General features: G+C 32.7%; 1 protein-coding gene across 15 annotated transcripts in view; it reads right to left on the reverse strand.

Moving 5' to 3' along the window:
* Positions 1–13514, reverse strand: part of LOC125064682 (CAP-Gly domain-containing linker protein 1) — a 50493-nt gene that overhangs the window by 1988 nt on the left and 34991 nt on the right. For 14 of the 15 annotated variants that reach the window (XM_047671853.1, XM_047671850.1, XM_047671849.1 and 11 more), the window contains 11 exons: positions 12938–13090; positions 12594–12830; positions 12328–12517; positions 12016–12235; positions 10365–10418; positions 4656–4796; positions 4209–4340; positions 4106–4126; positions 3847–4018; positions 2983–3339; positions 63–2875 (listed from right to left, as the gene is read on the reverse strand). In XM_047671853.1, the coding sequence (XP_047527809.1) occupies positions 63–2875; positions 2983–3339; positions 3847–4018; positions 4106–4126; positions 4209–4340; positions 4656–4796; positions 10365–10418; positions 12016–12235; positions 12328–12517; positions 12594–12830; positions 12938–13090 (4490 nt within the window). The remainder of the gene's footprint in view (positions 1–62; positions 2876–2982; positions 3340–3846; positions 4019–4105; positions 4127–4208; positions 4341–4655; positions 4797–10364; positions 10419–12015; positions 12236–12327; positions 12518–12593; positions 12831–12937; positions 13091–13514) is intronic. The other variant, XM_047671854.1, reaches the window with a different exon arrangement.

Raw genomic sequence — 13514 nt, forward strand, 5'->3', positions numbered from 1 at the left:
ATTTCAATAAAATAATATATTTGATATTATGAAAGAAGTTACTATATAATAAATAAGTTTACCTTTAAGTCTTCTTGTAATTTTACGATTAAATCATCCTTAACCTTAATATCTTTAATATTAGTTTCAATTTCTGCTTTTAACTTATTAATTATTTTTTCACTATTAACTAAGGATTCAGCACCAGATTGTCTTGTAGCTTGTAATTCTAATGTCAACTTTTCTAATTTTTCATCTTTGCTTGAATTGTTTTCTTGAATAGCTAATAGTTCGAGTTTTTGTGATAATTCTAATATCTTGCTATCGCCTTCGTTGAGTTTGTTTTGTAATTTATTTTGATTATCCAATTCTAAAGCTATTTTCTCTTTTGAATCTTGTAACTGTTTCTCATAATCGTTTATTCTATTTTTAAGCTCGTGTTTCATATTTTTACTTTCTCTTTTGTATTCATCAAACTGCTGTTGCAGTTGTCTAGTTAAATCTTCGTAGTTTAATTTTTGAGCTTCGTTTATATTTGTAAGTTTCTTTATATCTTCATCTGATTTTGCTAACAGTTGCTGCAAATCTTTAACCTTTTCTTTAGTGCTGACTAAGTCTTCGAGTTGTTTTCCTTGTTCCGATAAATTATTCGTTAATGTCTTTATTGTGTTGTTAAGAGATTCAATTTCAACAACGTGTTTTGCTTTTAAATCAGCATTTTCTGATTCTAGTTGTTTAACCGTTTCTTGAATTTTACTTGTTTGTAATATAATTTCGTTTAAGTTACTTATTTCTACTTGCTTTTGTTCTAACGTAGTGTTATTTTGATTGACCTCTTGTTGAAGTTTTGTAATATTTTCTTCTAACTGTTTACTTTTATTTAAGTCAGTGTCAACTTTTTCATTTTGTGCTTTAATAAAATTATCTTTTTCTTTCATTATTTTATTTACTTCAGTTAGATTTTCAACGGTTTCGTTCAATTTATTTGTTGTTTCTTTAAGTTGACTTTTTAGATTTGATATTTCACTTGATGATTCGTTATATTTGTCTTCTAACAGTTTTTTATCATTCACTAAAATAGCCATTTCAGATTTAACTTTTTCTAACTGTTTAAGTTGTTCATTTATTAATGATTCTTCGACAGAAGAATTGTTTAAAAGTGTTTCATATTGTTGTTTTATAGTGGTTGTTTCCATAACAGTTTTGTTTAGCTGATCTTCTATTTTATTTTTTATTTCATTAACTTTATTAAGTTCTTCTGTAACTTGGGTCAATTGACGATCTTTTTCGGTAACTAATTCTCCATTAGATTTAATATCTACTTCAAGCATTTCTAACTTAAGCGTCAAATCTTTGATTGAATTTTGTTTTTCTTGGAGCAATTCAGTTAACCGGGTTTCCTCGTCTTTATGGGCTTTGGTTTCATTATTGGCTGCGACCAGTCGTTCTTGCAATTGATTTATTTCTTTTTCAAATTGTACTTTTTGGGCATTAAGCTGCGAAGTCATATCGTCTAATATTTTTTGCAATGAATCCTCATGTTTTCGTGCCTCTTCAAGTTTATTATTTAAGTCATTTTGTGCTTCAGTTAGTTGATCAACTTTTTCCATTAATTTGACTTCTGATGTAGCTCCATCTGCTTTCAGTAATAATATTTCCTCCTTATACCTTTCAATATCAATTTCCAGCTTTTTTCGAATAGTGTCATGCTCATTACTTATATCTTGTTCTTTTAATTTCAAGCTTTCAATTTCAGTTTTTAGTATTGAATTTTCATCAAGCAATTTGTCGCTCTGAGATTCTGCTTCTCTTAGTCGATTGTTTATTTCAAAATTAAGCGCTTCAAACTCTTTAATTTTGTTTTCTGCTAGTTGTAGCTTTTCAACATTTTCATCTACCGATCTTACTAACTGACCTCTTTCCAAAGAATAATCTTCCTGTACTTTAAAGATTTTCTGCTTATATTCTTGTTCGATTCGGCCACAGTTATTAGTAGCTTCTCTGTATTTATCTTTTATTTCTTGGAGCTCTTTCTCCGTATCCTTTAAATGCTGCGATAATTTATTGAATTGTTCATAAGAATCAGTAGTTTGACCGGTGAGATTTAAATACTCACCCTCTACCTTTTCTTTAGATTTTTGAATTTCATCACATTTTTCAATAGCGCTACTTAGTTGCCGTTTATATTCACCGATTTCTAATTCCATAGCTGCTATTTTAGCTTTAAGTTCAGCATTTACTTGCGTAATTTCATTAAGGGACTCTTTCAATTTTTTATTTTCTTCCTTCAACGCATTTAATTCATCAACATTTATAGTAAACTGTGTATTTAGAGTGTCGAGCTCAACTTTACTTTTATCTAAAGCTTGCTTGTGGGTCTCAATTTCTTTTATTAGCTGCTCTATTTTAGTATTACGGTCCTCAATTTCTTTCTTGTGTTCTTCAGCAATTTTGCTGTGCTTAATATTAAAATTGGCCGTTGTTTCTTCGAATTCATCTTTCAACTTTATTATTTCCTTATCTCGTTCATGGATAGTTTGTTTATATTCATTTATGAGTTTATCATTTGAGTTAGTTGATTTACTAGATTCGTTAACCAACTTTTCGTATTCTTTTGTTTTAGTATTCAATTCTTGCCGTAAATTCAAAATTTCAGTTTTGTTTTTCTCATCTTGTTGTGAAGCCTCATTCAAAAAGCTTTCATATTCGTTGATTTTCTGTGTGAGTTCTTCTTTAACACGACTAACTTCTTCCTGTAACAACTTGCAAGATGATTCTTGTTTCTTATTTAAATCTTCAAGCTGCTCGATGTCTAAAACCTTGGCACTAAGTTCCATTTTTAATTTAGTCATTTCCTTGTTAAGGTTGACTTCATGTTCTTTACTAACTCCCATAACTTAAAAAAAAGGAAAACCGTCATTAGTGCAATTTAAAATACAATGATAGTGAAAAAAAGGACTAATATAAATGTTGAGGTTTTAAAGATCAAATACATTAATTTACCTTTGTTCAATTCTAGTGTTTTATCATCAACAGCTGCCTGCAGTGAGGTTAATTTACTATTTAAATCTATTATTGTTTGACCGTTCTCTTTATTCAATCTCTCTACGTTTTGTTTCTCAGCGTCCAACTTTGACTCGGCCAGTTGCAACTTCGCTGTAAGCACTGAGAGCTGCGTTTCGAACTCGGATTGAGAGATAGCAATTTTACTCTTAGCTTCATTGAGTGCTTTTTCAGAGTCTGTCTTAACTTTATATAGTTCCTCGTTTAAGCTTTTGGTCAGCGAGTCCTTTTCACTTTCTTTTTCCTTGATCAACGCATAGGCTTCATCTAATAATTTTTGAAGTTCAGAAGACAATGCTGAAAATTAAAATTAAAATTTATATCATCTTTATAGCTATGCGTAAGATACTTTCCCGAGTGTTTAGGCTTAATGATTTTAACTGATAAAAAGATGAAGAACTACAAAACTGGATAAATGAAATGACTATTAAACAAATTGAAGATTCAAGTCATAATTAATCTCTGCTATTATAATAATAAAGCTTACAATCAGAGATAATTGACAATATCAATGCACAGATACATTTTAGATAACAATATTCACATAAACGCCCTAAATTTATGACGAAATGATTTGGACAACAACCTAACGCCATAAATTTATGGCGTCTAGGTTGTTGTCCAAATTTGTTTCACATTTTAGCAACAGTCAACAGTGTCAGTGTCTTTCTCCAGCCTTTTACTATTAACGTAGAACATGCACAAGCCGCTTAACTTATTTAAAGTAAAATTTTATATAATTATCTTAAATTATAAGGATATTAAAAGTATAATGTCAAGGCGTTATATTTCAGCTTTACTCACTTTGTGCTGCTACTAGTTCCTCTTTGTGTTGATCAGCTAGAGCGTTCATCTCAGCACTGCGCTGATCTTCGAGCGCTCGCAGCGCTGCACTGGTCGTCTCAGCGCGAGCGACTTGCAATGCGACTTCAGCTTCTAGATCTCTAATTTGTTTTTCTCGCGTTTCTTTTTCTTTCTAGTTTTTTAAAAAACATAATTTTTTTAACAATTATAATAAGTAAATAATAATATTGACAAACAAAGATATTCATGAAATACATACCTCCATTGCCTCTTTGTATTTCTGAAAAATTAAATAAATATGTTTAGTTATATGATTTTATTCCCCGAAAGAAGACAAGGTATTTAAATGTAGAATTTCTTACATTATAATCTTCTTTGTTAATATTTTCTTCTTCATTCCTGAACATAAGATCTTCCACCTTTTGCTTTTCATCTTCCAACATTTTATTAAGTTTGTCAAGTTCGACTTTAAGTTTAGCATTTTCGTTGTTCGCCTAAAAACAAAAATCATAAAAAATATTAATATTTATTATTTTTTATCATATTTATTTTAGGCACCATCATAGTCCATATAAAATATGATAATAGAAAGTTAAATATATATTTTTCTAAATACGAAAATATTTCAGAAGACAATAATTCATTCGCAATAAAAAAAACATGATTTAAAAATTAAAAATATGTTATTTCTTACAAGAATAACTTAAAAGACTCCTCATATCCCGATTTAATAATGAAACGATCGTCGACCGAACATCGTCCATCGCTATTTTTTTATCATGGATATAAAAAAAGACAATAATAATGACCTGTGTTGCTTCTTTTCTAATCTGTGCAAGTGCACTTTCTGTACGTTCGAATTGCATCGTAACTTTAACAACTTCTGCTCTCTCCAACTCCCGCTCCTGTAATAGCCGCTCCAAGTGCTGCTGTTTTTCTCGTAAGACCTCCTAAATTGTCAACAAGTAATATTAATTACCTTTATAAACATTATATTAAAAAGAATACTAACAATTTCCGCTTTTCAAGAAATTTCTACCTATAACTATTAGTCGTTGGGAGTGACAATAAGCTATAAAGGTTTTATAAACAAATTATTTTTTACAATACATTTTTTTAATTCATAGTACTTATTTCTTAATCATGTTCCAATATTTGTTAAAGGTAGATCTTGTAATTCCGGAGTAGTTACATTTATATTAATATTGTAGTATACATATATTATGTTAATATATAAGACTTAGTAATAAATTTATTATTGCTATTAATATATTCATTCATATCTAAAACTACGACATACAATAAACTCTAGTTTGAACATTAACAAGAGGTCTTGGGTATTGATTATGATTTAAAAAAAAACACATATTATTTGTTACGAAAAGTAATTTCAAGTTGCTCATATTTTGAAAAAGTAAATATATTTCAATGATAAAATAAATAAATCTTAAAAGCACTATCGTAAAAAACAATTTACTATTTATGAAATACTTTATATTGGTATTGCAATAAAATTAAGTCATACGACCTTGTTTATAAATAACTAATAACACTGCTTACGTACACATACATTCAACTTCTAAGTAGCGTTGCGTTATCTATGCTTTTCTTACGTACTTAAGTCTTATTCTCATAACTAATATTAATGAAATGTCCTACCCGATCCTACGACATTTATTCTTAGTAAGCCGATCTTAATTTAGTATTAATGTTCAAAGTTCCCACTTTTAAACAGTTTGAACATTAATTCTAAACTATAAATTAACATATTCTAAATTATATATCTATAAGTATATATCTTGGTATGCTAAAACGCTGTACATAAATTCTAAATTTCCCAAAGCCTATTTACTTGCATACATTACAAAACGAAAGTTCTCCCCGGAATACAAATCTCTGTATGTATATAGTTACACTTTCCGTTGTCAGTTAGAGAATAAGATATAGTTTTTTTACCTTATATATGAGTATAAGATATAGTTACAGATATTCTCTACATTTAATCAAATATATTGCAAATAAATATTAATAACACAGCCTTTTGGCAGTGACGGATTTTGGCTTAAGGCCGCAAGGCCAGAGCCTAGGGCGGAACCGATACATTCGAAAATGATTGAGTCGTCTTATGCTTGAATAAATATATCTTTAAGCTATTTCGTTATTTATTTTTCTCAAGATTAAATAGTTCTTTTTGAAATTCCAATTTTGCATTTTTATTTGCTTCTCAATACCATTAACGGTTATTTTTGACATTTCGGTAAAATACTAGCTCCAAAAAAGGTAAAGTCAAAATTTTCTTTTACGATATATATGTATAGTCTCCACACTAAAAGTAAAAAGGGCGAGCATAATAATTTATCTGGTTTTAAAGCAATAATAGCGTATATATTTTATTTGATTAGCTATGCAATGCCGTCTCTATTTCTTATATCAAATCAATGATTACAGAGAGAGACAAATCATTGTCTCACTATACACCCGCTAAACACCGTTTATAAGATCCATGTTTTGTTATTTATTAAAATTTTACTTCATATCCCAAACAAAAATAAAGATTTATTTTTAAATGAGTGCATGTGTACATTAATATGACATTAGAAAATGATTTGACGTTTTACAAAAGAACAGTATGTATAGATGTAGCAAGTTACTATTGCAAGTAACTATTCTGAGGGCATCGTTCGTCAAGTTCATTAATAATAAACAAATGCAACAGTTCAATGAACTCTCATTCAAATCTAACCATCGACCGTGAAAATACTAGTAGAAATAACGAAGCCCTAACGTTAAATGAGGTAAGATATTGTAAACAAATGGGCACACAGTCATAAATATGATAATTATTTTACCAATTAGGTAGGTGAAAATCAATGCGTAGGATTACTCGTAAATGCCTACTTAAACGGAATTGAGACGTTATATCGCACAAAAGGACTTATTATTGGTGTTATAGTCGTACATTAACACACGCCTACTCACGTATCATGTCTTCAAACGTATAATAGAAATATACTAATTTGTGATATTTACCTAAATGTAAGTAAATAATAAATATCAATTATATGAACCTATTCCATTGCTACCACACTACGTAATATTCATTCGACTGTATTATTGCTACTTTTGTTTTGAAAGTATTAAAATGAGTGCTCCATATTTAGTAAACAAAAGCCCACGAATAGATAAAAATTCCTAATTAATGGATATTTCAAGAAGTCAAACTGTATTAAAACACACAGCTAAAAGGCATTCATACGGGAAATTGCTGTAGAACAGGACGGGGAGCACTCAAAGGCGACAGAAAATCTTTAGGGTGGGTGAGAAGCGACCTGCACCTTCAAAAGACATTGAACTGTACGCCTACCGAGAAATCATATAGATATATTGCTAATTAAATCGTCTTTGATTAAAGATATATAAGATACGTTTAAATTATACATAAACATGCCTACGTGAATAGGAATTTTAATGAATATCAAATGTAGTATATCTTTCGAATAAAATACAAGACCTATAAAGTAATGTTTTATTTTTATAGAAGTGATCATTTTATGTGTTATCTGACCGCAGAGCTTTTTCCTTGAGCGTTTATTCTTCGAATACCGTGTTTCTTACAAATAAAACTGCGTTTATTTTTTTTCACGCTTATTAGTAATTTCTGTGGCATCTAATAATAGATACCTACTGACTCGTTTTTTTTCTAAAAACTTGACAGTTTATGAGTGTACAGCAGCAAGAGTTCAGACTTCAGGGCGATGTGTATATTTTATAAACAACATATAAATATCTATCTAACAACTATTTGGTTTTGTACATTGAACGTTTTATAAATAACGTTATAACGTTTTTTTTATCCATATTAATAGATTTATGGTTATTTCTAGTTTGTCTTTTTTTATTCAGAGAAAGCAGTTATGAATATGCGAGCTCCATAGAACTCCCTCCAATACAATCACCATAATCTACATAGCCTGTCCATAGATTCTTCATTATTTAACATCCCCTCGTCTGCTAAAGTTCTCACCGAATCAATTTCGCTTGTGCAAAGGATTTTCCATTCGAATTAAGTTTAAATGTAGTCTGTATTTGGGCGCAGTTGGATAGCTGCCAAGGAATAGGAGACGGTCATGTCTGCGCATGTGAAAATACGTATAACTAGAATGGAGGTGAATTTTAAACGCGGTCGAATCTATATATTGTACGTTGTCTGCCATATATTATATGCACTAAAACCTTCACGAAATGCTCTGTGTCTTTTGGTATAAGTAATTTTTTAGGTTAGGGAACAAAAAATAGTGTCATCATTTAGCGAGTGGACTTAGTCTAGCTAGTTTTCAAAAGTCTAAGAACATTTTAGGGGACAACTGAAACCAACTAGGTAATAGTTCACACAACATTTCTCCTAATTCCTGAGTTTCATATAAATTAACAAAAATGTTACTTATGCGTTATCTCTAATTGAATATTTGATTTATTTTTATAATTTTTGTATTGAATTCTTTCATGCTGACAAAAACTATCTCGTGCTATTCGCTACCGCTAAATATAAAACAAAAACAAATTATATCTCGAAGGTTATGAAACTATTAAATTTGAGCAACAAAACTGTTTTAGATATTAAAAATAAATTAATCAGAAAATAAAAATGCAAATATTATAATAGTGTATTTTTAACTAAACGAAATATATACGACGTAACTTTGTGTTTTATATATCACTAAAAAGTTTAGTTAAAAACGCATGTTAACGATTTTATAATTACTAATAGATCATAAATTCACCATTAAACCATTGTACAATTTATTCACAAAATACAAAAACCCTTAGACCTCAAACCACATAAATTTACCGAAAAAAAGAAGTCTATCAAAAAAAAAATATCCATTCTCATGTAAAAACGGAACTTGGGTAGTATATATAACCTAATCCAACGGCAGGCGAAAAGACAAATGAACAACTTTGACATTTAATTGACATATCTGGTCGAGATATTGAATAACCTGTGGTATTAATTCAGTGCAAAAATGGCCTTTTGAATAGCATTTTGAATCGCGAATTCATAATACATATATAAAGAGATATCGATTAAGAACAGTTTGCAATGCATGATTTTGCAGAACTATTCGCAATTCTCATGGAATATGTAAATCTAAGGTTTTTCTATCTTTCCTTGTTTTTCTTCTGCCATTGGAATAGGCTATTTATGTATTGTCTTCCAATGATCCATTTTATCTACACATGCGGACAAGCAAGTATACAGCGATTAGTGCAATAAAACAACACGATTAGGTTTATATAATATTTATTTACAATTTTATAATAAAGAAAGAAGTGTATATAGACAACACGTCTATTACATAATATTATTACCTCATTGTAAGTTAATTATTCATTCCCACGTAGTTAAATAATCTAAAACATCGTTATCCTAATGTAATTTTATTAATTATTAAGTCTTATATATTAATAATATATTAAAAAACTAACCTAAAACTAAAGGAATGCTAGTGACGAAGTGAGTCCTTATTATTATGAATATTTTCAGAACTTACAGGCACTGGTCAGATATTTGTTAAAAATTAAATAATAAATAACTACAATATTTTTTTTTTTAATCCAAAATGAATGGAATTTCTTTTTTTTTTAATCATCATATTTATGTTATAAAAAACCAAACAATATCACAGTTTTGCAAGCTAAGCTATCATTCATTCACATTTCAAATTTAACGATTATTGGAACATGATTAAGCTGATGTATATATATTTTGTACTATAATGTGCGGTAATTGACAATAATAATTATTGTATCTGTAAAAAAAGTCCAGATTATAAAAGTTATGTTTAGTCTGTGAGCATAACACAAATGTCAAACACAAAAACAATACAATCGTTGGGCATATAAAAACCAAACAAATAATTATTTATTGAATCAAAATAATTAACATACTGTCTAGGGAAACATGTACAAAGCGTCGATTAAACTTTGTGCTTGTTTCATAGAAAATTTGTATAATCATAGATTCATTACATGCCAATAATATATTCATAATTATATTGTGCTGCAGATGCAGTACAACTGTCAAGTAATTGATGTCCTCTATTGGAGCGCGGTAGGTAACTTACTGCACACATGTGCTAAACTTCAAAAATCGTCTGTAGGGCCAGCCCTATTATTGAAACAAATCAGCCAGGGAGTTTGATTTATAATATCTTACATTTCCTTATTTGTTCTTCTTTCGAACAAGAAGATCCGAAAAGGAATCCAGTGAATTAATGATCGCAAGGCATACTAGTTAATAAACTTACTTGTAACTGAGATTATAAATTTTCACATATCCATATCTACTTACATCAATATTACTGTCTTTTTAAGATTCATTAAATTTTCTTTTTTCTGTTTTTCATAATAGCGGTTTCCCATTGGCTGATTATGTTTAAATAAAGCAACGCCATCTAGTTTTTGAGACATGACACACGCTCGCACGCCTACCGCGCCGCGATAGTGGGGTACCGTACCTGCAGCGCGTTCTTAGCCGACACCGGGGTAGAGGACGCGCGTGGACCGGCCCGCTGTCGCGCGTGACGCAACGTGACGCGGCGTGACGAGACGCAACGTGACGTGACGTGTCGTGACGTTAGTGATAGTGCACATGCGCAGCAAACAGAAACAACACACGTTAGCGCACTCGGCTCTACCGGACAGAATGCTTTAACTACTTAGGGCAACAAAAGATAATGAAAAAAATAAATAAATATTTATTTCACTGTGATTTTCTATCGATATACGTTAGCGATGGTGATTCCTATATTAGCACACTGTGCGGTAGTAATAAGTTTAATGCAAATAAAATTTATAAAAATGCGCATATTAGCACATGATGAATTTTTAAATATATTAAAATGTTATAAAAAAATCTTCTAACTCGGCATCTAGTGCAGTCTTTTTCAATTAAGATGCACAGTGAAGTACAAGTGTTTATCGCATATTTCATTTAACATTTTTATTTGTTACGAAATTGTTTTTCTTGTCAACACCATGCCGTTATTTAAAAGCAAATTCAAAATGTTAAGTACAAACACGACAAATCCCCTTTAGAGGAGCCTCTTAAACATAATATCACAGATAAATAATAATCGCCCCTTACTGCAGTCTTTTCAACTAAATATAAAATGAAATGCGCAAGAAGCACCTTATAGCGTATTTTTTTTATTACAATTTGGGGAAATGTTAACATAATAAAATTAAAACACAATTTTCTACGTAACTAAATAAAAAAAATAAAATAAACAATAGCAAATGGGAATTAAATATGTTTTGCAAAAAAAATTAACACAAGGGCCAAACCAGGGTAGTGCCAGCTACAGACCTAATAAACTTAAAATTGGAACATGCAACAAAAAGCAGCCTATAGGTACTAGAACCATTACTCTTGCATGTTTCATTTAAACACATCTCTCATTAATAACAGCGGTATACTGACTATATTATAGTGATTGCACAAGATAGTGATTATAACGGGACGGACGCTGGTCGATCGGGAACCATCGTGAATAAAATGGAGGGAGTATATGGAACTGTTTGAATATATTTGTACATTTCATACCGTAAATATATGATATGATATAACATAGTAGATGAACTTTAAGTTCAAATATAGACAACGTAAGGATAAGTGAACTGAAAGGGTGACACGCAAGAGAAATGGTAGCTTTTCCCGAAGCCCGAAAAGTGTGAGCGCGACGGCGGCAACTCCACGAACAGGTCCGTAGCCGGGCCCCGGCTGGCCCTCGTCACGGCACCCGGCCGTCCCCCCCACCGGACCACCTCACCCCCGCGCGTCCCACCGCCCGTTCCACTCGACACGCTTCGCCGACATCGCTCCGACCGAGTCTCCACGCTCAGCGTGTTCTCCGAGCAGCGCCATGACTTTGGCAGAGACTCACTTAGACTGCATGGGATTGCTACGTCTCGTTTCGCGTTTCGAAAGATTATATCGTAGTATATGCGTGGCTGGGGCAGAGCGATGAGGGCACACCGGTCTGATTCGACGTGTTTCACGAGGAGCGTCTTGTCGAGCAAGCTAGGAGCGCTGCGGTGAGGACGCGAGAGGGCACGATTTGGGCGGGGGGAGGAGGGCTCGGCTGAGCGCGCGCGGGGCTAGCCTACCTGAGCACCCAGCGACGTCACCCCGAGCCTCACCCCCGCACGGGAAGACGCGATCGAAGTTCCGAGCGAAGTGAGAGATTCCCGTGAGTTAGAGCGCCGCATTGGTGTCGCACGCCCATTGCTGTGGATCGCGCAGGTGCCCGGTTTGCGATTCGACGGTGATCTGGATACTTTCGAAATTGGCGCAAACAGTCCGAAGCGTGGAGCGCAATTGAAGTATCTGTAAGTGATCAAAATATCCGAAAACATTTAAAACTACAGAAAATAAGGGTTGGCAGTAGGTGACTCGACCGCTTCAGTGAGCAGTGTTACCTTTTTCCATCAACGGAACCATCGTTTTTGCCAAGAGGATCATCGAGTTCTACGCCTGCCCACACACCTGATGCAAATTCGGTTACCCCTACGTAACGGAGAGTACCAGCTTTACTTCCGCGGCTGCTTGAAACGATTACTCGATCGCCTAAACGGAAGTCTCCATTTGTGGTTGTTGAAATGGAAGCATCTAAAATACATAAAATTTTTAGTCTTTGAAAAAAAAAAAAAGTAGTTTTTACATTTAAAACGCTAAAAGTACATACTCATCTTACTGCTGACAATACTCCGCACGCTACCATTTGGAGAGAGAGTTCGCCTGGGCCTTGCGGAACCAGAAGGCGGTCGTTCGAACACACTTCCGGCGTCAGAAATAGGTGAAGCATCGTGTGGTGCATGAGATATGAGGGGCTCCCGTGTCAGTCTAGTAAGCCGTGAAAATACACCTCGCTTTTCCGGACACTGAAAGTAGCGAAATCCAGCTACTGACCCATCATTTTTACCTAAAACATAATAAGGAATATTAAAAAATTACACATGAAATTAAGGGTGACATTATTTAAATAAATTAAACTCCTACTGTACCATTCGTTCATAAAATATTACTCACCTATAGGGTCGTCAAGTACAATGCCGGCCCACTCGCCTGGAGCGAACTGTGTCTCACCGATATACGCGATCTGACCGGGCTTAGTACCGCCCACCCACACACGTTCGCCGATTATAAAGCTGTCAGTGTCCTCAGTTAGAACAACACTGTGATCTGGAATGTCAGTATTGCAAAGCATTAGATAAACTCCGAGCAATTATATAAACCCCCGGAAATCTTACGAAATAAGTTACAAAGAGAAAATACTTGAAGAAAGTCACTTTCTGTAAAAGGATTGAAATTTATAGTCACTTGAATATGGATATCCCCTCACATTCTCTATTCTTCACACATATTTACGATGCACGCACGACTTGAATACAGTAGATGTAAGTGCAACGACCATTATGGAACTATTTGCATTCCAGTTTGCATATATAGCTGTGTTTAAACATTACTCGAGAAGTATGCACCTGTGAACTTTCGCTTGTGACGATACTTAAAGGAACAAACTGCATTTGACATTTTAAGTGTTTCCATTCTACGATAAAGTGCCGACAAACACCAAGCACATACAGCATGATACCTTATGAAATAG

This window comes from Vanessa atalanta, chromosome 6, assembly GCF_905147765.1.
Source record: "Vanessa atalanta chromosome 6, ilVanAtal1.2, whole genome shotgun sequence".
NCBI classification, from domain to species: Eukaryota; Metazoa; Arthropoda; class Insecta; order Lepidoptera; family Nymphalidae; genus Vanessa; species Vanessa atalanta.